This window comes from Salvia hispanica, chromosome 3, assembly GCF_023119035.1.
Source record: "Salvia hispanica cultivar TCC Black 2014 chromosome 3, UniMelb_Shisp_WGS_1.0, whole genome shotgun sequence".
NCBI classification, from domain to species: Eukaryota; Viridiplantae; Streptophyta; class Magnoliopsida; order Lamiales; family Lamiaceae; genus Salvia; species Salvia hispanica.
This window is the reverse complement of record NC_062967.1, coordinates 4,449,570-4,474,508: the sequence shown is the minus strand read 5'-3', so window position 1 is coordinate 4,474,508 and position 24,939 is coordinate 4,449,570. Positions and strand designations below refer to the sequence as shown.

Sequence of the window (24,939 nt, the reverse complement as noted above, 5' to 3'; positions counted from 1 at the left end):
AATTCAACCTTCATCAAAACTAGCGAACAACACTTCTAATTTTAGATTGTGTAGATGCAATATTAACTACTTTTTCAATTTAAATTATTTCATATTTTTGCTAAATATCGGGCTTTTAATCACCAAGCCTTTGAACGTTTGATTACATACATTTAGTTGGGACATATAATCCCTTGGAATAGTGAAAAACCTCAACCTTCCAAGTCCCATTCAGATGTACATGGACAGCCAGATAAAATGAAATAGAAAAAGTATTCATTTCTCAATTAAACGTCATCACTAATTTCTATTTGACGGAGATTATTAGAATTGTAAATTGTTTAATCATTAAGAATGTCCTTAACTTCGATTTCTCTTCAAAAAAATCTCAACTATGAATTTTTCAAAAGAAAAAGTAAATTGGAGACATTTTATAGGAAACGCTAGAAATTAAAAAATACTCCACAAAATAGGATTTCATCATAAAAATTTTGCATGCGTGTAAAATATATCGCAATAATGGAAGACTAGAGAGTCTGGACATTACAATGTGAACTTCATTTGGCAAACCAATTCTAACTTAGGACCTAAATTATAGATAGTTTTGCATTAATTTGGTGGTGTATGATGGACTCTTGTTCCTATAATGCTCCTCTTCTTTTGATTTAATCTTCCTAGCCTTTTTCATTTGGTTAGTTAAAATAGGGAAATTTAGATGCTGAGAAAACTACGTGATAACAATATACAACCAAAACCCATTCATTTATTATTTACATTATATTTTTTACTAACTGAGTAAAATATAAAGAGAGAGGTAGAATTAGAGAATACAAAGAGAGGGAGAGGATCACAGAATACATCTATTTTTGTGCATGTATCTTTCACGTATATTTGTGCATTTATCGTTCGATCTTGGCATTGGATATATTTTTTTTTTATACGAAAGAAAAGGCTCAAACCGCTTAGAGATCGGTGAGCAAAGGAACCAAAGTTCAGTTTCAACAAACTAGTCCAAGACAATATTTTTGGCATTGAATATTTTTGGCATTGAATATTTTAATTATGATTTTCTTTCCACTTTTCATAATTGATATACATAAATTTTCTATTGTTTTACTATTTTAATACTACTAGTGTAGTATTCAAGTAGATCTTGTGTCATTGTTGAACTTAATAGTAGTATATTTTTGGTTATTTAACAAATTGGGAATGGAAGGACAATCGTTTCATAACTTCATTCATATGTTAGATCGAAAACTAAAATAACTTAGTGCCTGTTTTCATTTACTTTTGTTATCGTATTAATGCCTGTTTTTGGTGTACCGCTACTATTTGTTGGCTTTAAAGTAAAGGAGTTAATAAATTTTGATTAGTTGATGATTATTTTATTGACGCCCTTTAGTCTTTATAGTTGTTACTTTTAAAAGTAAATATAGTTGAATTAATGCGCGTATGTAGAGAAAGTTAATCAATTCAATAAATATTTTTAAAGTAATTAAATATAGTCAGAGAGATTTGATTCCCGTTCTCTTTATCTCTTATATATATTCCTAGACAATTTCTTTTATGTGACACAAGTATTTATTTTTGGACTATCATTTCTCTTTGATTTTTTTGTACTACAACTGAAAAAAGGGTGAATACTCTGTGTATAATCACGTCGACAAATTATTCAAAGATTGTAAATTTGTAGTAATTTATTAGATGGAACTTCCAAGGAAGATTTTCTTTGAAAAAATAAGATATACTCCAATATATTTGAAGTTGAAATATTTAACTTGTCACAGTGTGTAAATTTCCATGTGGCACGTGATCTACATTTAACCCAAAAAAATTATTGACTATCCATGTGAACTTTTTATCAACATGTGGTGTTCTTGTTATCCCATATGCTTCCCTTGTTCATTCATATTTCTCAAATATATATTGAATTTACATAAATAGATGGCATAAAGTGAGAGTATTATTATGGTTTTAGAGGTTAAGAAGTCGCTGCAGTTTGATTAAAAAACTAAGAGAATTAATAACATTAGGTGATGTGTATGGTTTAGCAATAAACTACACTATGCACTCTGCAGTCTTTCTATAAACAAAAGAAAGATAAAGAAAAGAAATTAAAATATACAGCTACACATATTGGAGTGATAAAATTAAAGAAATAAATGAAATGTGATTCTAACATCAAAGTCAAACTAGCAGTTTGCAATATTTTCTTCATTGCTTCATAGCTTGTCCTACTTTGATTGATTGCATAATTTTAAAATATCTTGGTTTGATCCAAATTAGAGTAGATACTAATATTAATAGGAATTAAAAAAGAGTTGCAAATTTAATATCGACTCAATGCCAGATCATCGCCCATATGATGTGGTCGGGAGAAGTTCGAATATTGTTTTTCATATTTTGCAAATTTAATCTCTTTGAAATTTTGAATATAACTCAAAACACTTAACTTATTAATCGGTGAGAAAACATTAAAACATTCACAACGCTCCACACTTATAGAAGTAATCATGGATTTCACATATTTTTCTATTTTATTATTATTTTTAATTATGTAGTCAAAATAAATATTTTTAATAAAAATTACTAATTTTATTAAAAAATAACTAAAAAATATATATAAATGAATTAAAGTGGGTAAAATTGAGGTGTTAATAAATGAAAAATTAGAATAAAAAGGGGGAAGTTTCGCACAGTGCAGAAGCTGTTGGGCGATAATTTTCTTTTATCTTATTTTAGATTTAGTGAAAAATTAGTGTCATGTGACGCCCGTGTGAATGTGCAAAGCAGAATGATTGATGCTCAAGCCTTCTCAAGCATGCAACAACGTGTTTCCCAACGTGATTAACGTTGTGCTTCAGCGTTTGGGCACGCCGACTCCTGCTCACTATACACATGGTAGTACACATGCTCTTGCCACTAAGTTTCGATTTGTCATATTCTCATATTATGCCTACGTTGGTGCTATGTGAATGGTACCCATGACAATGTAGCATTGTCGCACGTCAAATTTTCTCATCTTTTAAAAAAAAAAAGGATTATGGTTGAAAATAAAATTTTAGGAGAACCATCTCTAACCATACATCAAAAATGAATTTTGGTGTAGCAATTTCTCCAATCACACATCAAACTCAAACCTATTTTTAGATGTTTCTATGAAACAACACCAAGTATGGTGCTACTGCAAAAATTTTGTAAGACATATACTAAAAGATATGCAAATAGTTGGAGTAAAACTATTTTCTGGTGTGACATATACACAAAATTGAGTTTGAATACCGTGCAAATGGTTGAATGTGGTTAGTACGTAGTTAGCCATACTTTGTTTCTTATTTCACATGCCAAGAATTTGATAAGCTTAGTGGACTAAGTAAGGTATATTCGTGTCGTTAAATCCTTATTTATTTCTTTATTTTTTTTCTTATTTATTTATACTTAGGATAGGCGAGTATATTTCAACCCTGGACCTTGCTCCATGTAAGCTACACCCTTTAAATGTTCATTTACAGACTACTATATTCTTTAAATATTTTGTCTTGTTCAGTTTGTAAAATCTAAAATATTGGAGTAGATGAATGAAAACCTAATGTATGTAGACATGATTAGAATAAATTGTATGATATGAACTTGTTTATTTCAGTGGATAAGGGTGGATGCTAAAAAAGTGTATATAATTTTGTCCATTGCCTCTTATTGGTAGATAATCATTATATGAGGACGTCTATTTTGAGTGAGATAATCGATAATCATTATATGAGGACGTTTATAATCAATAGATAAAAACAACGAAAATGCATTTACCATTTATATTTATAAAATGATTAATTTTGAAGTTGTTATACTTTTTACTCTTCAAATAATCAATTTGTGTGTTTTATCTACTATTTTATCACTCAAAATAAATAATTTTAAGTAATTGGCTTAGTTTCGAGCCATTATATGACTGATATGTGAGTATCATTTAAAAAAAAAAAGTAAGATTTCTCAATTATCATTTCATTATATATATCCTTTTAGTTTCTTTCTCGATTATAAATAGGCCCACAATCAACTCATATTTTATTAAGTATAAAAGTGATGTATAATAGTAAAATTTACATTCTATCAATTTTTTTAACTCATAGGAGTATTTCTTAACATTCTGTTCACAAGCGATAAAGTTTTATTGCTGAACGAAATTTACTTCTTATGTCCTCTTAAATTATGTCCTACTTAAAGTGACTGTTTTTTTCTTTTTAAAATATTCCATTTAAAATGATATATTTTCTAAAATATTTTTTTTATTATTCTATTATCATTTAACTCGAAAATAGTGCAAGCAGTCTTACAAAATTTTGTGTCAAAAAGAAAAATGTTTTGCTTTAATGATTAGATGACAAAAAAGAAGATAGATGACAATTAAAGTTTAATATCTGATATTTGACTTTTTTGTGGGGTCCAATTGATATAACTTTGGGATTAGGTGCGCTTCAATTCGTTGATATAAAGATTGTAAAGCAAACGCGTATATAAAGAAAAAGAATCATTATCACAGCAAAAGTATTATTCTATAATAATAATAAAAATCATAATAAATAAGTGTGATTCATAGGATAATTTGCAAGTGACAAGTTTTCTCTAACAATTGTATAATCTAACCACAAAAAATTCCTTACTTGAAATGGAAAAAAAATATTTGAACTCTAATATCACAAACTTTGATCGAATTTTGATATTTTTTATTAATTTTAAAATTTGCCTAAAATATAATAAATTTTACATTTTGTTTGTTATTCCATAACAAACCAATCACTATATCTTACTAGTAATAGATATGTGTTTTTATCCCACTTGGCACTACTAAGTCAACACTGCTTTCTACGTGCCTTTTATCCTAGGAGTACTTGCCAAGAATTTAAAAATTAGTTTCAAATATCATAAATATTTCATGTTGTTGACGTAAACTAAGTTTTCGCTGAATATATCTTATTTTTAGTTGTTGGGAAATAACAAAGAAAACGTGAAGTTTATGATATTGTATACTACCAATTTTAAACTCAATAAAAAATACTCTTTCTGTCCATTAGTATTGACACATTTATTTTTCGCATTCGTTTTGAAAAATTAATACAGTAACAAATAGTGAAAGTGGAGAGAGAGTACTATGTAATAGAGAGAATAATGTTGTGAAAATTCTTCTTAACACTATCTTCTCTCTTACTTTACTTTGTCTCTACTTTAACAATTTATTAGTATAATTTTTCAAAAAAAATGTGTCTTAACACTGATGGAATGGAGGGAGTATCATATTTTTCTAATTTAGTTAAAATTTATGATTTTAATTATTAATTTTTTTAAATAATTAGCAGTATTTAGTTATAGCAAGATCATCTGGAAATCAGGGCCACACATTGTTAATCTGGATGTTCACCATTTTCATATCAGGCTACCACATATCATCTTATCTCAATTCTATTATCAAATCCAATTTTTGACCATATTCCAAACCACGGGCAACATATTTCAAGATGAGGCTAGATAAGGCATTTTATAATTTTCTTGATAAATTTATTTTGAATTAAATATAAATTTAATTTAATTTATAAAAAATAATAAATTGTTAAATTATTACTCCTATAACTTATTGATATTAATCTTAAATCAAACAGGGTGCAAAGAGATGTAAATTATATAGTCAGAATTCGTAACATTTAAAACATATAATTGTATCATAAAATTATTAAATATCATTAGAAAATTTATTTTAGGATCATAAAATTCATTGATATACATAATAGCCGATTAGCATATATTTTTTTCTAAAATGATTCATAGTTTCACATGTTACCTTTGCTTAAAAATGAAATTACTAGTTTTGACAGGTGCTCATAATTATGAGTTATGACAGATTGTTGGTAATTACATGGATTGAGTGCTAAAAACTAACCAGTTCGTTGATACTATATCATACTGTATTAATCATAACAACACATTAATAATGTGGATTTATAGAAAAATTATGTCGTCCGTATAATTTACAAAAGTTTCATTTTTTTTCAATACCAGTCAACAACCTTTAATATTTTTCACAATCTAATTAATGGAATAACTACATAGTATTTTAAAGTGGCAACGCCATGTTTGAGGAATATTTTGTTTATTAAAATTTTCCTCATAAATAATGTGTCAAGTTTCAATCGTGTACAAATTTAATGCTTTTGTTCATAGTTGTTATGAGGCAAATATCAAGTAACACAATTTTAAAACTTAAACCCCAATTATTTGTGTACTAACTACAAGAAACCCAGGACGATGCAAATTTTTGTTAAGCTATACAGTTAATAGGCTCTATTTATTTATTTATTATTCTTATTCTTTTTTGGTTTTACGTGATAAATCAACCGATAAATAAAACGACCCCATTTTATAGTCTTATGAAAACGACGGCACTTTCATGGATTAAGTCTTGATAATTGATGTGTAATATTAGGATTTCAATTGGATTACAAATAGGCTTTAGCATGCCAAAAAGAGTGGCAATCAAATTTTTTAAAAACAGACGCTAGGCTTTCTTAAATAATCAAAATCATTAATACAGTAATGACTAATGACCAATGATTAAGACTATTAAACATATACCTTTGAAATATTTGGACATAGCTTCAAAGTTTTACGAGGACAATCACATTTGTTCAAAAATAAAACGCTAGGCTTTATTTAAGCCTTGAGCCTGATAATGTTATTTGACATTCTTATACTAGTATTTAATTTGAAAATTTAACGATTTTCTGAAATACTCCTATGATCTTATCTTTTAATAACTTTGGACTCTTTCGGCTTGACATTAGCTTTTCCCGTTTGATATTTGAGCGTTCTTTGGATCACTGTTGAGATCTTTGTGCTTTATTTTAGACTTTATAGCACAAATAAATATGAAGGATTTTCAATTTACGAATCTAACTTTGACTGATATATCAAACACTGTATAGTACTCCTATTACTTATCTTTGAGCTTTATAATGTCAATTGATGAACAATTGCTTTTGAACACTAATATTCGATAATAATGCATTGCTTCCATGACAGTTTCGACTCCTTCAATTTTAGAGTTCTCCTTTGATCATTGAGCTTTCAAATTGAGTTTTTTCAATTGTGATTAGGTATACATCTTGTAGCAAATTTATCAATGTTTGATCTTAGCATGTTAATAAATTGGCATAATACGATACTACTATTATTTACTTTGCGAAACAAGAGAATAAAATTTGATAGAAAAGATTGCATATCAACAATAAAAATACAAAATCATTTATTTGTGCCACAGTTGTAGAGTATAAAAATAGATAATATTTACAAATCAACAACTGAAATACATCTTTGGACGCTAATTATATCAAAATTTTAAGAAGGTCAATGATCTAGTTTCTCCATTTCATATATTCCCACACATATGTAAAGAACTAATTAAATTAAAATTTAAAAATGTTAATAATATGGTAAATATGAAATTACTCCATTTATTCATAAAAGTAGTTTTATTTATAAATGATTTTAATGTACAATTACAAGAATAAAGAGAAGAAATAAATAAAACAGGTAAAGAGAAAAAAATCGGCAAGAAAGTTTCAATAAGAAAATATAACTAGTTTTAGTAATATACCAAAACAAAAAATATGACCATTTTTGTGGAATTATTTAAGAAATGAGGTACTATATGTAATTAGCGAGATGTAATGTAATTAGATCATTACCGCATCTTTGGGTTTGAGCCTAATAATGTTAATTGATATTTAATTTGATATTTTAATAATATTTTTAACTAATTTTAATATTTTCGGACACTTCCGGTTTGAAATTATCTTCTCCAGTTTCACCTTTAAATGATCTCCGGACAACCGTTGAGATCTTTGTTTTTAGCTTAGACTTTATAACATTGATGAGAAGGATTCGCCTATTTCGTATCCGACACTAACCGACATATTTAACACTATACTTTGATTCTCTGATCTTTATAACGCCAATTAATGAATACTTGCTTTAGGTTTTACACACGTTATCTAAATTGAGTATTGACATTCAATAACAATCATTGCTTTCATGAGAATTTTGGCTCCTTCAATATTGGATTTGTGTTCTATTCAGTTTTACACGCGTCGTCTAAATTGAACATTGACATTCGACATCAGTAATAACTTTCATGACACTTTCGGCTCCTTCAATATTGGAGTTATCTTCTAATCGGGTTTACAAGCGTCATCTAAATTGAACAGTGGCATTAAGCAAGAGTAATTACTTTCATGACACTTTCGGCTCCTTCAATATTGGAGCTCTCTTCTAATCAGTTTTACACGCGTCGTCTAAATTGAACACTGACATTCGACAACAGTAATAACTTTCATGGTGCTTTCGGCTCCTTCAATATTGGAGTTATCTTCTAATCGGGTTTACACGCGTCATCTAAATTGAACACTGACATTCAGCAAGAGTAATTACTTTCATGAAACTTTCGGCTCCTTCAATACTGAAGCTCTCTTCTAATCGGTTTTACACGCGTCGTCTAAATTGAACACTGACATTCAGCAAAAGTAATTGCTTTCATGACACTTTCGGCTCCTTCAATATTGGAGTTCTCTTCTTGTCGTTGCACTTTTAGTTCGAGCTTTTCCGTTATGATTCGGTAAAAATTTATACCAAATTTGCCCTCAAACATTTAATCTTAGCATGTTCCTAATTTATCATAACACACTATTTATTACTCCTATTTTGTGAAATACTTATAAAGGAACTAAAATTTGTCAAGGATTACAAATCAAAACAAAATCAATTATTTTGTGCTATTATTTTAGAGTATAAAATTAGATAAAGATAGCAAATCTACAACTGAAAATAGACCTTATAGAAAATATTTACCTTAAAGTTTTAAGAAGGTCAATGACCTTGTTTAACCCTGTTTCATAGAATCTCATCCATTAGTAAGAACTAAATCAAAACGTAAGAAAAATTTGCAAAATAATAAAAGTATGAAATTATTATTTAGAAAATAAGGGTTAGGTGTAATGAAATTAGTGAGATGTGAAGAAATGATTAACGCCGTTAATCAGAATATTGACCGTAATTACCCGACAAAGCGGACGTCGTTAGCGAAGAGGACTAGGGCATTGAAGGGCATTCGTGTCAATTGAAGAGGCGGAGGGGTAAAGTGGTCATAATGGAAAGCATAAATTGGTGGTCAGTGCGATGCAATTAATCCTCCAATGCTCTTTCATCATCTACGCATTTCTTCTCTCTCCTCTTCTCCGAAAGGCGAAGAAATATTCCAGAAGCCAAGAGATATCATCCGACGGCTTCTCGGCGGTTGAAGATCTGGAAGACCTCGTTCGCCGGTTCAATTGTCGCTGCGGCGCCGGCGCATTCGGTTGTGTGAATAAGACTTGGAGCGGAGGGGGATTTTTGCCAGGATTTCTGGTGGAGTTATACGTGTGCGCCAGTTTTTGTGAGATTTCACCATCGGAGGGAGGTTAATCGGTTGAAAGGTGGAGATTTAGGTTTTTTTGGAGCGTTGATATACAGGTATAGCGAAACCCTAAGTTTTTTGATAATCTGCGTGATTTGTGCTTTGGTTGTTTTTCTCTTGTTGTCTTCACCGGCGTGTGGCGAGTAATCTGCTTCTCGGTAGCAAGATCTGTGGTCTCCGACACACTCTCTAGCTTTTTCTCATCCGGATTTGAGTTGTTCAAGATCTGAATCTGTTTGTTTCTTCGGCAAAGTCTTCGTTCGGCTGAGCATATGAAGTTGCAACTTAATGAGATTTCGGTTGAAGGATTTGCGATGGACATGTTGAATTCAAGGATGGATTTCCACATGTTCTCCTGCTTTTTCCCGTTAATTGCTTGTCGCATCCTGGTTAAATGCATAATGTACGCCTGGAAATGTGGCCCAGATCGGGATCTGGCTGAAGGAAATCATTTTTAAACTAACCACGGAGGAGTTGTTGTCTGATTTGCTCGGCGTTCTGTTGTCGCAAGATTTATTTGCAAAAAAAACTCTCCGGTTGAAGATTGATGTATGCTGGAGATTTCTTCAAATTTCAGAAAACTTGCTACAGAAACTTGGAACTTTTTCCTTGTTTTTTCTTGCGTGTCTTACCCCTTAGATCTAGATCATAACAAAATGCTGCCATCCTTCTGCTAAGTCTTGCTTTAAGATGGATTAATTCTTTAATCCGTTCCTTTTATACTGGGCACTGCATATGATTTGAAGACTCTCTGATGATAATTTCGGATTAGATCTTGTGTTCATTATCTATGCTCACCTGAAGGTTGCAAGCTATCAATTTAATGGGCGAGAGGCCATTCAAACCCTTTCTATCGTCATGATTTAATGGTTCACCTAAGCATCTAGACATTCTACTTTTGATCTGCCATGTAAATAAGCAAAAAAGAACCGAGAGCTATATATCAGGAATTTTATGTGGAACTAAAATATACTACAAGAATGATGTGCTTATGTGTATGAGAGCTATATATGTTTTACAGTATCGCCTTTTGCTAGGTGAAATTAATGAATCTTAATCACTGTACTTGTGCATTGCTTCTTGGTTGCGTGCCTGATGCAATTTTTTGCTTTGTTGCAGTGAGCTCGTTTTTGTGAAGGTTCAAAGAGATTACTGTTTATGACCTATGGTAAGATCTAAGTTTTAATCATCAAATGATTAATCGACAGGGTTGCTATTGGTATTCACATTTATAATACAATGCTTTAGTTATACCAAGCCGTTTTATGTTTTTAATTGTTAAAAAATTATCCTAAAAATGTGTTCTTGTTGACAACTTATGAATCTATCCTAGTGAGTTAAAGGAGAGGGTACAGTTTGTTTCATGGAATATAAATTTTGTGGTGACTGACAGATGATTTTTTTCGAAAACACAGAATTGTACCTTAATTTCTATCCTCGTATGCATTTTTAATCAAGAACTTTATATTCACTTTTTCCTGAATTTACTGCATGTCCGGCAGAATTGTTCTTCCAGTTGATCCGGGACTGTGCAAGTTTGTTGAATCAGAAAGCAGGGAGTGAATTTGGTGGATTCATCGTGTATGGGATAGAGCCCACATCTGCAAAATATTGCTAAGTGCGGGTAAGTTATGAACTCCACCAATCCAGAATTAAGTTGGAAACCAGTGACGAAAGGGCGACGCACACAGAAGTCAGTTGCCAGAAGCTTGAATAGTGTTGTAAAAGCAGGAAATTCTATAAGCCCCAAAAGAGTTGGAGATTTCTCAGGGTCTGATTCTGACAAGGTAATATTGTAAAAGCTGGTTACTACAGCTATATTTTTTGTGTTATTCTTCAAGACCTGAGCATACTTTTGTTACTATTGCAGTTCGGCGAAGTGATTATTGGACAGGCAACCTCTGGAAAATCAGAAAATGTTCCTCTCAAGAAAAGAAGGCATTTACTTCAATCACCATCACCTCATCCCTGGACATCCTCTCTACACAATCAAGATTCTGCTCCCAAGAGAACACGCTCTTGTTCACCACTTTTGGAAGATCACGTGCAACTTCAGTATCCTAACTGTTCCTCAGGTCAGAGGCTCTCTAACTAGCATTTAAGAGTATAAAAATTTGTGAACCTGCTAATATATATCGGTTATGGCTTTGGTGACGTGTCTCTATGTTTACTAAAGCAGAGTGTAAAAATTGATTGTGCAGGGGACTTCTCGGGAATTGAACTTCTTGCAGCGGCTGCTAGCATGGATGCTGACATCGATGATGCAGATAAAAAGGATATTGTTCCAAATGACACTACAATCCAAAAGAACTCTGATGCATCAAGTCCTGCCACTCTGTCTGAACAAGGTTTAAAAAATAACAAGCCATCTTTGAGTAACATTGATGTCCTTGGAGCTAAGGTCGAGTCCCAAGGTGACAATTCTGCTGCTGCTTCACGGAGCTTGCTAACTGGCTGCCTAGAGGATGACACCATGCCAAAGGTAAGCCGAGAGTATTGGGATTTGAATACTCCAATGGATGCTTGGGGCGAACCATGTGATGATTCAATTGCTGGGGGCACTGTAAAGGATGTCAATGAAGGCATGCATGAGGAAGAGAGTGAGAACCATTTTTCAGATCAGTTACTAGCTAAGCCGACTGGCACTCCTGTTCAGACATCAAGTCTAAAAGTAGTAGAAGATAAGTCAACAGCAGTTTCAGAAGATGGAATTTGCAGTGTGCCTCCTCTCGATCAAAATTTGCATGAACCACCAAATGTGATCTGTCCTCATATTGTCAGAGATACTTCCCATCAATCTTGTGAAGAGGATCCTAGTTATAGAAACTCATTTCAGGCTTCTAATTGTGCATCTGAAATGAAAACATTGAAACAAGTAACAAGCTCGGATGTCATTGTCGGCAGTTCTCCTTTCAGTATGCTAGTATCTGAAGATAAAAACAATGCTACTATGTTACGGGATGAAGATTCTTCTTGTAACATCAGTGAATGCGAGAGAAGTGCAGCTCTAGATGTAAGTCATGCTGGGACTCTTGAAGTCAATACTCATGACACAACCGCTTCTGAATCTGCGATTGTTGTCCAGCCTAAAGATATGGAAGTTTTCAAGAGGACGTCTGAATTACCTGGTATTATTACAATCTAAATTAGTTATTTACTCTTTGATATGCTATTTATTAAGTCATTTAGGTATGGTAAACTCTTAATTCCAATGTGTTAAATCTTTTTCCTGCAGGCACCTTTACTATAGATGCTCAACCTATTGCAAGTACTGATTCAAATAAACAAATTGATGGGTCCCTTCTTTCGAGTTCTACAAAAGCTGATTGCAAGCAGTACTCAGAAGTAGCTGAACATGTTATTGAGCATGACGAGGATAGTAATCTTCCCAAATCACAATCGAAGAGAGCTGTGGTCGAGGATACTAGCAAGAGTTGTAGTGCTGGAACAAGAAGTAAAGGACCCACTACTGTTGAAACTATTGGACTTGGGCTTGAAGGCCAACACAATTCAGATGTTTTTGGGGGCAACCATGTTGATGCTGTTGATGGAGATGACTCGACTGGTTTCAAGGAAGGGTATGATTCTCCATATGAGGATGGGGAACTGAGGGGTTCTTGTTTGTACTCATGGGAGGAAAATGAGATGGAAAATGAGTCTGTTGACTATGAATCTGATGGCAGGAATGGAGCTGGTTCTGATACTGCTGACTACTACCATGGGTCTGAGATAGTTGAAGGTGGTTCTGAGGGTTCCCATGGAACTCAGAGAAATTTGTCCCTGAAATTATCTCCAGAAGATAAAAGTAAGAGTGGACCAGTTAATCATTCCTTGAATGGCCATATTGCTAAAAATGAGTCTGACAATAATGAGATAGTTGGAAAGGGATCCAATGCTGGGTCTGGTTCTACAGTTGAACAGGGCGTGGAAATGACAATGGAGTCAAATGATGGCATGCGAAGATTACAGTTGCTTGATCACAAAGATGCTGTAAAGGATAAGAAGGCAGCATTGAAGATCTGACTTGACATATTTTCTGTGGTAGAGAGTTTAGATTATGTGCATCATCAGCGAAGAGAAATGAGGTTTCCTTTCCTCTTGATGGCCCTTTTTAGGTAGTAGTTTCATACCAGTTTCAACTTCTATAGCACCCCAAGAAGCTAGTCTTTATTTTGCTGATTATTTTTATTGTTTTTTACATTTTGGGAATGGCCCCGTTTGATTTTAGAACGCAGCCCCCTTTTGTTTGATTTTCCATTGTACATCCTTTGGAAGAAAAAAAAGATGTCTGCAATTTTCCTTTCTTTTTGCATTTTAATAAAAATTACGGTTTCGTAATGTTGTGTTGTTTTTACAGTTACGTTTATTGACACCATGATTGATGGTTTCTTGCAACTGTAATGATGAAATAAAAAAGTGGTGAATAATCGATGGTTGCAGTGTATATTCATGCTGCAATCGATTGGTAGTATGCAGGATTGGTTAACCAGGCTTATACTGTTTGAGCCTGACCCTACTAACTGGTGCCCACTAAACCAGATGAGAAACGTCAACAAAGGAGTAGATTCAGCATTGCGACTTGCTGATCGCAGCCACAAGAACATAGAGGGCGTGTTTATGAGGAAAATTAACAGAGCTCCTTCACTTTTCATGACAATGAGTGGGATGACATTGTAGTTTAGATGTGCTGCTCTTCTCATTGATGGATTATTTCAAAGCACATAAATTAATGTACAATCAAGACATACCTATCAAGGAAACAAACTCTAGATCAGAGAGTTGTTTGGAAGAACCAAACAAACTAAATTCTGATACTTAATTGGGTAGGGGCTGCGCGAACGCATGCCCCCTCTATCACAAATTATGACGCAGGCTCGACCACTTGAGCCGACCTTAGGCAGGCACCCCTCCATAGTGCAATGGAGGTCACAAGCCTAGGCCATGGGCCTTATGGATCGCCCATCGACCCCGTCCAGGTAAGTATGGATCAAAATGTCCCTGGCTTTCCTTTTATATGCAATTCCTTCCACATCTAATTACTACTCTCCATTATGGGATCACAAATTCATCAAATATTAAGTTATATATAAATGTATCCCCACTCACCAACATCATTCAATCCAGAATCCAAGTATTTATAAGTGAAAGAGCTGTATGTTTCTTCGTCTAACCTTAGAAACAAGGTGGACGCGCATAGGGTCCTTCGATAGACACTTGAAGGCGATCTCCAGTGGATGACAGCTTTGATAGAAGCTCCTGAGACAACCTTCCTTCACTTCTCATGACAATGCTGAGCTGGTCTGTATCCATAATTTCATATTCTTGTTGTAGGTTACTGTGAGTGATCTTCACATTACACTTCATCAGTATGTATGATTCAGCCCTCAATGCACAGAAATATTGAAAAAGATTCCTGTTGAATGATCAGTGTTCGCCACACCATCTATATAGCGCTTACATGGATTTATACGAGCAGAGGCGATCCCCAAATTTTTTGTTGGGATCGCAATAATCTTAGAAACTGATCAACCAAGAAAACTACTTTGTTCAGAAAACTATTGAATGCCTGTATCTCCCTTTGCTCTGGAGATCCTTACCCCTCCTATCTTCATTTCACCTATTTATGGGATAAAAGATATCATGAACAACCAAGTCAAATTGTAAATTAACACAGCCTCATTTTTTGGAATAATAGATGTAGTAATAATACTACATCTATTGTTCTTAAAATTCTTTATTTTGATACTCTGTTGTTCTTAAAATTCTTTCTTGTGCTGAACTTAACCCAATCTGACGTGATGCAAACATGTTCAGTGCTTGCTCCTATACATTTTGAGATCATGAACAAACTACTATACCTCTTTAGATTTTATCTAGTTTAAACTAGAAATATACATCTATTAATATTTGAAGTTGAAATGGGGCAGGGGCCGCGCGAACGCAGGCCCCCTCTATCACAAATTATGACGTAGGCTCGACCACTTGGGCCGACCTTAGGCTGGCACCCCTCCGTAGTGCAATGGAGGTCACCAACCTAGGCCATGGGTCTTATGGATCGCCCATTGACCCCGTCCAGGTAAGTATGGATCAATGTGACCCTTGCTATTCTTTTATATTCAATTTCCCCAACATCTAATTACAATTTCCCGATGTGGGAACCACAAATTCCCAATTTTATTTCTAGTATAAAACTTCAATTCAGTTGGGTTGTGTGCATACTTTGATAACAAGGCTTCAAACTTCATAGCATTTTCTTACCTTTATTTAAACATCACTTGGTAAACAGACATTTTTTCAAATACAACATTATATTACATCATGACCAAATATATCAGCAAAAAACAGAGATCAAACATCTTTAGTGAGCAATCTGAGAAACAAATAAAACAGAGAAGTAATCAGCATCGCATTCATCACCAATCGAAGCTCATGGCCTCGAAATGCAGGTTTTTAGCTAGACCAGAGGCGCATATTTTGGCAACTGCGTGTCTCATAGTCTTAGGACCGGAAACGAGAACCCCAACATCTGATCCTTTGCAATCAAACAGTATCCCTGCATACATATTTGCACACACAAAATCAAGTTCAGATTCTCTGTCTTAACATAAGAGAAGAGACCAAGGAAATAACTCACTCTTGAGATCAGGCCTTGCACCATAGTGCACTTTTGTGGATTGGACAAGAGACTGATGAGGCAGGCTCTCCAGTTCCCTATCCGGAGGGGTTAGCCACGAAGATGGCGACATTGTTGGAGATTGCAGTTCGACATTCTGGACTTGATTCCCTTCTGATGAACCTTTCCTCTTCTGCAAGAGGAAAATGGCACTAGTAGCTACAAAGATGCTAGCACAAACAAGAAACATGTCCCACATGATTTTGTAGCTGTAATGGTAGTTCCCTCCCCTTTTCTCGACAGGGTATATGTGGTAACGAGTAACAAGCCCGAGAAGCAGCAGAAACATGAGGAAGGATGATGAGATTATTGCACCAAGCCACAGCCAGCTGTTCTTCCCAAGCACTGCAGATATCGGAGAGTCTGATGAATTTGGCCTAAACAGTTTTATCTCTATTTGGTTTTTGGCATCCTCAATAGGCTTTTCTGTCTCTTGAGTAACATAGGCTTCTATCTGCAGCTGCAGTTTCGAGAGGTCTAGAGAAGCTCCGGAGAGAGGGAGCAAGAGATCGAGCGTGGTCAGATCACTTGTGTTCTTGAACGCAGCTACTAGGAGGAGTTTTGGAACCTTGGTGTCTGATTCTGCAGTAGTACTTTTGTGTATGATTTCGCGGATAATGGAGATGAAAGGGGCGATTCCGCTTCCTCCACTTATCATCACCAACGACTCGTGGCTGCAAACAAGTTGTGATTATGAGCAAGTTGTATATTGTTCAAAAAGAATGAGCAAGTTGTGTATATGTAGAAATAGTGGAATTTGTGTGAGGTTTACCTTAGATAATGAGAGGAAGCCGGTTCATAAGGGCCCTCGGTCGATACTTGAAGATGATCTAAAGACATAGAGAGGTGTTTATAGAGCTTCTGTGTCCAACCTCCATGAGATTTGATTGCAACACTCAGTTTATCTTTCTCCATATTGGAGTTGGAGATGACTGTAAACGGATGCCACTGCAATTTGCATATGCTCGGAACACGCACGAACAGCGTACTAGCAGTATTATACGACAGTCCTAAAAGGAAATCAAACTCCATAAACATTAATATTGCTAAAAGGTGAGACAGCTGCTTCTGTGTATAAAGACTCACTTGGATTCTTGGCAAAGGTGAGTTCCATTGTTCCATTAGGCAACATGCGCGCGGAATCCAGCCTAGTCCTCTCTCTGGATTGGAGGAATCTCAAGTAACGATCGATGAGGAAGAGGAATATTCCGGGGAGGATCATACAGAGATAGGCAACTCCAACATGGAACATGTAGAAGAATAAGTAGATGGTGTAGAGATGGTGGGCGTAGAAGAAGAGCTCGAACATTTTTCGCCTAACGCGTTGCAAGCTCGTCACCCAGATCACCAGCAGCAGCACGAACGCGATCACTCCAGCTACATTAGAGAGGTAGGTGCTGCTCCACTCAAGCATCTACATGAATTTAAACAGAAGATGTGATGAAATCATCTTATTATTTATGCACATTCTTAGGTTTTGAATATTACCAGGTACATTTGATCACTCATCGCCCACCAATATATAACGAATCCCACGCTATGAAGGGTGAAGAGCACCGAGGAGAGGTGGCCGAGCCAGATGTGGTACTTGATGCTGGAATCAGAGGTGAGGCCCACCAGAGGCAGCAGAGACGAGCCTCGTGTGACGGGGAAAAAGAGGAAAGCATAGCAAGTGTTTCCGATGTATCCCAGCCTCAGTGACACGCTACGGAACTTGGCTTCCCATCTTGATTAATTAACCCCCATCCACCCACACACCAAAAAAAGTCTTACGTCAAGAAATGTTAATGCAACTATAGACGAGGAAACGCAACTTAGTTGGTATGGAGACATACACTTTTACTCCGGGGGTGTGCATGTGGAGATGCCCAAAGCTGACATGCAAGTAGTTAGCCAAAGACCAGATCATGAGTACTATAAACATGGCTGCGAAGGTCAGCTCGACCGCATTCACTATGCCTAGTGGCGCCGCAACCATTGCCGGCCGCTTCAAGGAGAGGTACAACCTCTTGCGACTGCAGTGCAACAACCCAAGTTAACTACTAATTCATTTTTCAGCCATTAGAGATGAATGAATGAGCTAATGAGGATAACAAAAGACCACCTCTTAGAATCCGATTTCGTCTTCTTTAGATGCAGATAAACACATCCCATTGCAGCCACCAGCATAGGAGGATAACTAAAGAGAAGAAGATTAACACCTGCATCAAAGTAAACATAGTCAAGGAAATATAAAATAATATTAGAACTTAAACACAGACAGCAATACAAAGCTGAGTAAAACCTTGTTCTCTGAAGTATGTGGAGTTGAGTTTCTCCTTCAATTTGGGAGTCCATGAATACTTGTAAGTGTTTGTAGGCAGCAAAATCCATACTAGCATATACCCTACAAACACCAAAACAAAGAAAGACTGCCATGCTGCACCATATCTCATCTTTCCTTAATTTCCCAAGTTCAGTAATCACAATGTGTTATTACTTTTGTGGAATTACATGTATATATATAAAGGTGGAGATTGCAATTTGCAAGAGCATGTTACGTAACCGAATAGCATGAAACAAACTGCATGAATCATGCACAAGTACTAACACTACACTACTAATATCCATTATTCAGGCTTCCCAATCTGTGTAAGCTACTTGTTGCATATATAATCTTTCTTTTCTTTTTTTCAATATAATATGAAAGTCAAAGGCTCGGATGTCTGTTATACACTGCCTTTTAATGCCAAGGGGAGTCAAATTCATTTATGAAGTACTGTAATTTGCATTATTCCCATCATTTGTCGTACAAGAGACAAAGTGTATGAGCATGGTCATAGGCAGTCTCTTTGCCTAACTACCTTTGATTCCAAACCTAAACTAATATGAGTTGTGACAGATGATTGTTTTGTAACATACGCCAACAAAGTATATTCTTGTACAAGTACGATTAGAAGTACGCACGGTTGACTTTTAGAACTTTCACATTTTGATGCTGTAAGTGAAATATTTTATGCCATATAGACTATTGATATACTACTGTACTTCCATTTAATTTGTTATACACATAATAATTCAACTTGGTAATATTTGCATTTTCAACTTTCACAAGATATATTTGATTATTTATTAGACGTAAATCCCATTGGCATCGATACTCGCAGCAGGATAATACACCCTTCCATTGCTGTTGTAGTATTAATCTGTTTCGCGATGCACGTGGTTTCGGAGTTTCAAGTCATCTTGATGGAATAGTTGAAGTCATTAGTCATACTTTCCATCTGAAAATTCATGTCTAGTATAGGCTGGAGTTTCGAGTCATCTTTTGATGAATTAGTTGAGGTTAAATTCCAAGTTTCGAACCACCTAGCCAGGTTTTATGCCTGTTTAAGAGCAAAGATATTTGGACGAATTGAAATAAGTGCAAGGCCCAATCCAGGAACTCTTTTAAGGCAAGCTAAAGCCAGGCCAACCGACAACACGAGTCCATGTTACTATAAAACGAAAATTTAAAATAAATTGGGCAGGGGCCGCGCGAACGCAGGCACCCTCTGTCACAAATTATGACGCAGGCTCGACCACTTGGGCCGACCTTAGGCAGGCACCCCTCCAAAGTGCAATGGAGGTCACAAGCCTAGGCCATGGGCCTTATGGATCACCCATCGACCCCGTCCAGGTAAGTATGGATCAACATGTCCCTTGGTTTCATTTTATATGCAATTCCCTCAACATCTAATTACTATTTTCCGATGTGGGAGAACAAATTAATCAAGTTATAACCCCACTCATCAACAACATTCCATCCAAGCTTTGAGAAGTGACTGATGATACAAATCTTTTGTTGGGATTGCAAGGATCTTTGAAACTGATGCAAGAATATGAGGATCCCACATGACTATCCCACAAAGCATAGCTACTTCTCCAGCCAGATGCAACAACTTCAAGCTCAGCAAAGTCACTGCTAAAATTTGTTGCTTCTATGTTGAATAAACTCTAGAAAGCACAGTTTATATATATACATAGAAGATCTGATCAGTATTAGCCAAGAAAGTCACATAGCATGCACAGGCCATGTGAGAGGAAGAGTTTTAGAACTCCGTAGATAAGAATAAAAGCATTCTTCTTGATGAACAAACATGGAACAAAACAAATATTTGTAGTTGAATTGGAGAGGGGCCGCGCGAACGCAGGCCCCTTCAATCACAAATTATGACATAGGTTCGACCGCGTGGGCCGACCTTAGGTGGGCACCCCTCCAAAGTGCTATGGATGTCACCAACCTAGGTAGGCCATGGGCCTTTTGGATCGCCCATTCACCCCGTCCAGGTAAGTATGAAGCAGCATGTCCCTTAGTTTTATTTTATATGCAATTCATTCCACATCCAATTACTATTTTCCATTGTGGGAACACAAAATCATCAAGCGTTGTTTTCTATTCCCACTCAACAACATTCAATCCAGAATCAACTCTTACAAGTGAATGAGCTTTGTATGCCTCTTCTTCAATCCTTAGAAACAAGGTGATTGCACCTTCCACAGATACTTGAAGTAGCATAGACCATATGAGAGGAAGAGTGTGGCCAAGCCAAATGTGATACTTGATGGAGGACTCTGAGGTGAGTCTAATGAGGCTAACTGGCTAAAGATTTGTTACCCACTTACCCTCATGCCACCGCGAAGACGAGGAGTGACAAACATATGTTGCCAACGAGTCCCAGCAGAAGAGCTAGTCTAGAGATCATCAGCGGACCATTAAAACTTTAAAAGACACAATTGTGATTGTCTGCTGTTCTTGGGCTAAATAGTTCTGAACGATATGACTTCACCACAAACCCTATGATTAGTACCTTCACTATGCTTCCACAAAAGAAAACATAGGTAGTATCTGTTTAAGAAAGGAACTAAACAAATGAAAATTTGAAGATGAATTGGGCAGGGGCCGCGCGAACGCAGGCCCCCTCTGTCACAAATTATGACGTAGGCTCGACCACTTGGGCCGACCTTAGGAGGGCACCCCTCCAAAGTGCAATGGAGGTCACCACCCTAGGCCATGGGCCTTATGGATCACCCATCGACCCCGTCCAGGTAAGTATGGATCAACATGCCCCTTGGTATTCTTTTATATGCAACTCCCCCAACATCTAATTACTATTTCCCGATGTGGGAAGCAAAAATTATAGTATTCCCAATTTTACTTGTGCGAAGCTTCAAATGTGCAACAGTCTTACAAATGAAACAGATTGAATATGATCCAAAATTTTCAAACCATAACTTAGTAAATACATTTATCAAGTATAGCATGTACACTACTTTACAGCATCACCAAATCTATATATACATGGGAAAGCAAACAATAGGAATAAGCAAGGCCTAAAGACCTCGATGAGAAATCTGAGAATAGAGACGGTCGTTCTAATTAATCAGCAAAACATTCATCACCAGTCGAAGCTCATGGACTCAAAATGCAGGTTTTTGGCCAAACCAGAGGCACATATTCTGGCAACTTCATGCCTCATAGTTTTAGGCCCACAGACAAGGACTCCAACATCTGAACCTTTGCAATCAAACAGTATCCCTACAGATATATTGCAAACATAAAATCAAGCTCAGATTCTATGACTTAACATGAGAGAGAAAAGCAAGAACAAAAAAAAAAACTCACTCTTGAGATCAGGCCTTGCACCATATTGCACTTTTGTGGATTGGACAAGAGACTGCTGAGGCAGGCTCTCCAGTTCCCTATCCGAAGGGGTTAACCACGAAGATGGCGACATGGTTGGAGTTTGCAGCTCGATATTCTTAATTTGATTCCCGTCTGCAGAAACACTCCTCTTCTGGAAGATGAAAATGGCACTAGTTGCTACAAAGATGCTTGCACAAACAAGAAACATGTCCCAGAGAAGTTTGTAGCTGTAATGGTAATTCTCTCCCCTCTTCTCGACAGGGTATATGTGGTAACGAGTAACAAGCCCAAGAAGCAGCAGAAACATGAGGAAGGATGATGAGATTATTGCACCAAGCCACAGCCAGCTGTTCTTCCCTAGCACTGCAGATATTGGTGAGTCTGATGGATTTGGCCTAAAAAGTTTGATCTCGATTTGGTTTTTATCATCCCCAACAGGCCTCTCGTGCTCTTGAGTTATGTATGCTTCTATCTGCAGCTCCAGTTTGGAGAGGTCTACAGAAGCTTCGGAGAGAGGAAGCAAGAGATCTAGCATTGCCAAATCAGCTGTGTGCTTAAAGGCTGTGACTAGGAGGACTCTTGGGACCTTGGTGCCTGATTCTGATGTGCTTTTGTGGATGATTTCGCGGATTATGGAGATGAAAGGGGTGATGCCGCTTCCTCCACTTATCATCACCAAAGACTCATGGCTGCAAACAAATTGTGAAGATCATGTGAAATGAATAAGTTGTGAGTGGAAATAGAGGAATTTGTGAGGTTTTACCTTAGAAAATGAGATGATGCAGGTTCATAAGGGCCTTCAGTTGATACTTGAAGATGATCCAAAGGTGTAGAAAGGTGTTTGTAGAGCTTCTGTGTCCAACCTCCATAAGGTTTGATTGCAACACTCAGCTTGTCTTTCTCCATGTTGGAGTTGGAAATCACTGTAAATGGATGCCACTGCAGTTTGCATATGCTCGGGACACGAATGAACAACGTGCTAGTTGTGTTATACGACAGCTCTGAAAGATAGTAGCGTTTGCATAAGCTTTTTACCGGAGCTATGTATTGTCTCATTTGTTCAAACGTATTTGATGTTTTTTACCTGGATTCTTTGCAAAGGTGAGTTCCATTGCTCCATTGGGTAAAAGACGGGCAGAGTGGAGGCGGGCGCTCCCTCTGGATTGGAGGAATCTCAAGTAACGGTCGATGAGGAAGAGGAAGATTCCGGGGAGGATCATGCAGAGATAAGCGACTCCAACATGGAACATATAGAAGAAAATATAGATGGAGTAGAGATGGTGTGTGTAGTAGAAGACTTCGAACATTTTCCGCCTCACACGGTCGAAGCTCGTCGCCCAAATGGCCAGCAGCAGCGCAAAGGCGATCACTCCGGCGAAATTAGAGAGGTAAGTGCTGCTCCACTCAAGCATCTGCATATACATAGACATTATTAATTACTTAATTTACACTTATTGAATAATTCATTGATCAAACTTGTTATCATGTTACCAGATACATTTGATCAGTCATGGTCCACCAATATATGATGAATCCCACACTGTGTAGAGTGAATAGCAACGAGGAGAGATGGCCGAGCCAGATGTGATACTTGATGCTGGAATCGGAGGTCAGCCCGATCAGAGGCAGCAACGACGAGCCTCGTGTCACAGGAAAGAAGAGGAAAGCCCAGCACGTGTGTCCGATGTATCCCAGTCTCAGCGAAACGCTACGGAACTTGGCTTGCCATCTTTGTTAATTAAACCCCCACCCACGCCACCAAAAAAAAGTCAAAGTCAATAAATATAAATATCAACAATGAAGCGCAACTCAGTTTGTAAATAGAAGGCATACATACACTTTTTCTCCAGGAGTGTGCATGTGGAGATGGCCAAAGCTGACATACAAGTAGTTAGCCAAAGACCAGATCATAAGTAATACAAACATGGCCGCGAAGGCCAGCTCAACCGCATTCACTATGCCTAGCGGCGCCGCCACCATCGCCGGCCGTTTCATCAAGAGGTAAGACCTTTTACTACTCGCGGAACTGGATTTTTTGTGCAGATGTAGATATACGCATCCGAGGGCGGCGACGAGCATCGGAGGGAAGCTTAGCAAAAGAAGATTAACCCCTACAGATTAATGTGTTACTACTTTTTAGCTAAGAAAAATGTGCAAATCAAATCAAAATAGTCCATTACCTTGTTCACGGAAGTAAGTGGAGTTGAGGTTTTTCTGCATTTTGGGAGTCCATGAATTCTTGTAAGTCTTTGTAGGAAGCAGAATCCATACCAACATATATCCCACCAAAAACACTAGGAAGAAAGACTGCCATGCTGATCGATATCTCATCTTCTTTGATTTCTAGAAGCTTCACAAGTTGATTATTTGTTGGGTGTGCTGAGACATCATTTAATATCTGTGTTTATATATATATATATATATATATATATATATGTGTGTGTGTGTGTGTGTGTGTGTGTGTGTATTGGAAGCTATGAGAGAAACGGCATGTTTCATGCGCAAGTACAAACATTACCGTACAAAAATTCATTATGCAGGCTTGTCAACCTTACAGATATTATCTGTAATAGTTTTATAATTTTTTAAAATATTAATGAAAGTCAGAGACATGTTGGGTGCTATGGTGACTCTTGTGGCCAATGAAAAGTCAGAGATGTGATCAATTTATCTCTTTAATCATATAGGAGTACTGTATTTGGTTCATTGTAGATTCAGGATATTTGAAGTGAATGTATTAATAAATATTTAATAATAGTATAATAATACTATATGAAAGTGGGGATTTTTTAATTGATTTTGGGAGTGCATAATAAGATATGTAATACTAATAATTAGTAATTGTAGTAGTAATTAATAACACATTGATCTGAGATGGATTAATAAGATTTTGCATTTGTGTTTTATAATTATAGGTCAATTTTCTTCAGCCATATACTAATATCTTTCCAGTTGTTTTGGTAGTGGAGTAATATAAATGGCATAATATTATTCTACTGTCTCTATCTCTAATTTCAACTTCATTGATTCCTTCTGTTTTTTTTTTCATTTTAAAGTACAATTCCCTCGCGTGTATTGATATCTATCCAACTAATATTAGTGGCGACAAATATATTTATGTAATAG

The 24,939-nt window shown here is 36.1% G+C and overlaps 3 protein-coding genes and 5 non-coding genes across 11 annotated transcripts; 1 reads left to right on the top strand and 7 right to left on the bottom strand.

Annotated features, from left to right (window-relative positions):
- Nucleotides 1-9,224: 9,224 nt before the first annotated feature.
- On the top strand, nt 9,225-13,813 carry LOC125213425. Of its 4 annotated transcripts, XM_048113974.1 has the most exons (7): nt 9,225-9,531; nt 10,595-10,643; nt 10,978-11,262; nt 11,346-11,550; nt 11,677-12,603; nt 12,711-13,053; nt 13,159-13,813. In XM_048113974.1, the coding sequence occupies exons 3-7, from the start codon at nt 11,107-11,109 to the stop codon at nt 13,496-13,498; spliced, it is 1,971 nt and encodes a 656-aa protein (XP_047969931.1). In that variant the 5' UTR covers nt 9,225-9,531; nt 10,595-10,643; nt 10,978-11,106; the 3' UTR covers nt 13,499-13,813. The 4 variants fall into 4 exon arrangements, with proteins under 4 accessions (XP_047969931.1, XP_047969928.1, XP_047969930.1 ...); XM_048113971.1 differs by having other exon boundaries at nt 12,711-13,813; XM_048113973.1 differs by having other exon boundaries at nt 9,225-10,024; nt 12,711-13,813.
- A 485-nt stretch (nt 13,814-14,298) lies between these two features.
- Nucleotides 14,299-14,459, bottom strand: LOC125217299. Its single transcript, XR_007175711.1, has one exon. It is a non-coding gene; the product is annotated as a U1 spliceosomal RNA (small nuclear RNA).
- A 939-nt stretch (nt 14,460-15,398) lies between these two features.
- On the bottom strand, nt 15,399-15,559 carry LOC125217277. The gene has a single exon (XR_007175691.1). It is a non-coding gene; the product is annotated as a U1 spliceosomal RNA (small nuclear RNA).
- A 156-nt stretch (nt 15,560-15,715) lies between these two features.
- LOC125212811 (ferric reduction oxidase 4-like) lies at nt 15,716-18,602 on the bottom strand. The gene is made up of 8 exons (XM_048113073.1): nt 18,433-18,602; nt 18,253-18,349; nt 17,984-18,163; nt 17,637-17,874; nt 17,235-17,562; nt 16,921-17,158; nt 16,110-16,822; nt 15,716-16,028 (listed from the first exon to the last, which is right to left on the bottom strand). Exons 1-8 carry the CDS (start codon nt 18,581-18,583, stop codon nt 15,889-15,891), a joined length of 2,085 nt encoding a protein of 694 aa, XP_047969030.1. The 5' UTR covers nt 18,584-18,602; the 3' UTR covers nt 15,716-15,888.
- A 1,051-nt stretch (nt 18,603-19,653) lies between these two features.
- Nucleotides 19,654-19,814, bottom strand: LOC125217311. Its single transcript, XR_007175723.1, has one exon. It is a non-coding gene; the product is annotated as a U1 spliceosomal RNA (small nuclear RNA).
- Nucleotides 19,815-20,299: 485 nt separating this feature from the next.
- Nucleotides 20,300-20,464, bottom strand: LOC125217181. Its single transcript, XR_007175601.1, has one exon. It is a non-coding gene; the product is annotated as a U1 spliceosomal RNA (small nuclear RNA).
- A 598-nt stretch (nt 20,465-21,062) lies between these two features.
- LOC125217287 lies at nt 21,063-21,223 on the bottom strand. Its single transcript, XR_007175701.1, has one exon. It is a non-coding gene; the product is annotated as a U1 spliceosomal RNA (small nuclear RNA).
- A 131-nt stretch (nt 21,224-21,354) lies between these two features.
- LOC125214692 (ferric reduction oxidase 4-like) lies at nt 21,355-24,196 on the bottom strand. The gene is made up of 7 exons (XM_048115820.1): nt 23,994-24,196; nt 23,651-23,924; nt 23,305-23,542; nt 22,898-23,225; nt 22,577-22,814; nt 21,793-22,502; nt 21,355-21,705 (listed from the first exon to the last, which is right to left on the bottom strand). The coding sequence occupies exons 1-7, from the start codon at nt 24,142-24,144 to the stop codon at nt 21,566-21,568; spliced, it is 2,079 nt and encodes a 692-aa protein (XP_047971777.1). The 5' UTR covers nt 24,145-24,196; the 3' UTR covers nt 21,355-21,565.
- Nucleotides 24,197-24,939: the final 743 nt, after the last annotated feature.

Excerpts from the sequence above, each read along its gene's own strand:
- LOC125213425 (XM_048113971.1), top strand. The coding sequence starts at position 11,107 with ATGAACTCCACCAATCCAGAATTAAGTTGGAAACCAGTGACGAAAGGG. Across the intron at positions 11,551-11,676 it reads GTATCCTAACTGTTCCTCAG|GGGACTTCTCGGGAATTGAA; the intron begins GTCAGAGGCTCT and ends TTGATTGTGCAG. Across the intron at positions 12,604-12,710 it reads GAGGACGTCTGAATTACCTG|GCACCTTTACTATAGATGCT; the intron begins GTATTATTACAA and ends TTTTTCCTGCAG.
- LOC125212811 (XM_048113073.1), bottom strand. The coding sequence starts at position 18,583 with ATGAGATATGGTGCAGCATGGCAGTCTTTCTTTGTTTTGGTGTTTGTA. Across the intron at positions 16,823-16,920 it reads GCTTCCTCTCATTATCTAAG|CCACGAGTCGTTGGTGATGA; the intron begins GTAAACCTCACA and ends ACTTGTTTGCAG. Across the intron at positions 16,029-16,109 it reads TGCAAGGCCTGATCTCAAGA|GGATACTGTTTGATTGCAAA; the intron begins GTGAGTTATTTC and ends ATATGTATGCAG.
- LOC125214692 (XM_048115820.1), bottom strand. The coding sequence starts at position 24,144 with ATGAGATATCGATCAGCATGGCAGTCTTTCTTCCTAGTGTTTTTGGTG. Across the intron at positions 23,925-23,993 it reads CACTTACTTCCGTGAACAAG|GGGTTAATCTTCTTTTGCTA; the intron begins GTAATGGACTAT and ends ATTAATCTGTAG. Across the intron at positions 23,226-23,304 it reads TGACTGATCAAATGTATCTG|ATGCTTGAGTGGAGCAGCAC; the intron begins GTAACATGATAA and ends ATGTATATGCAG.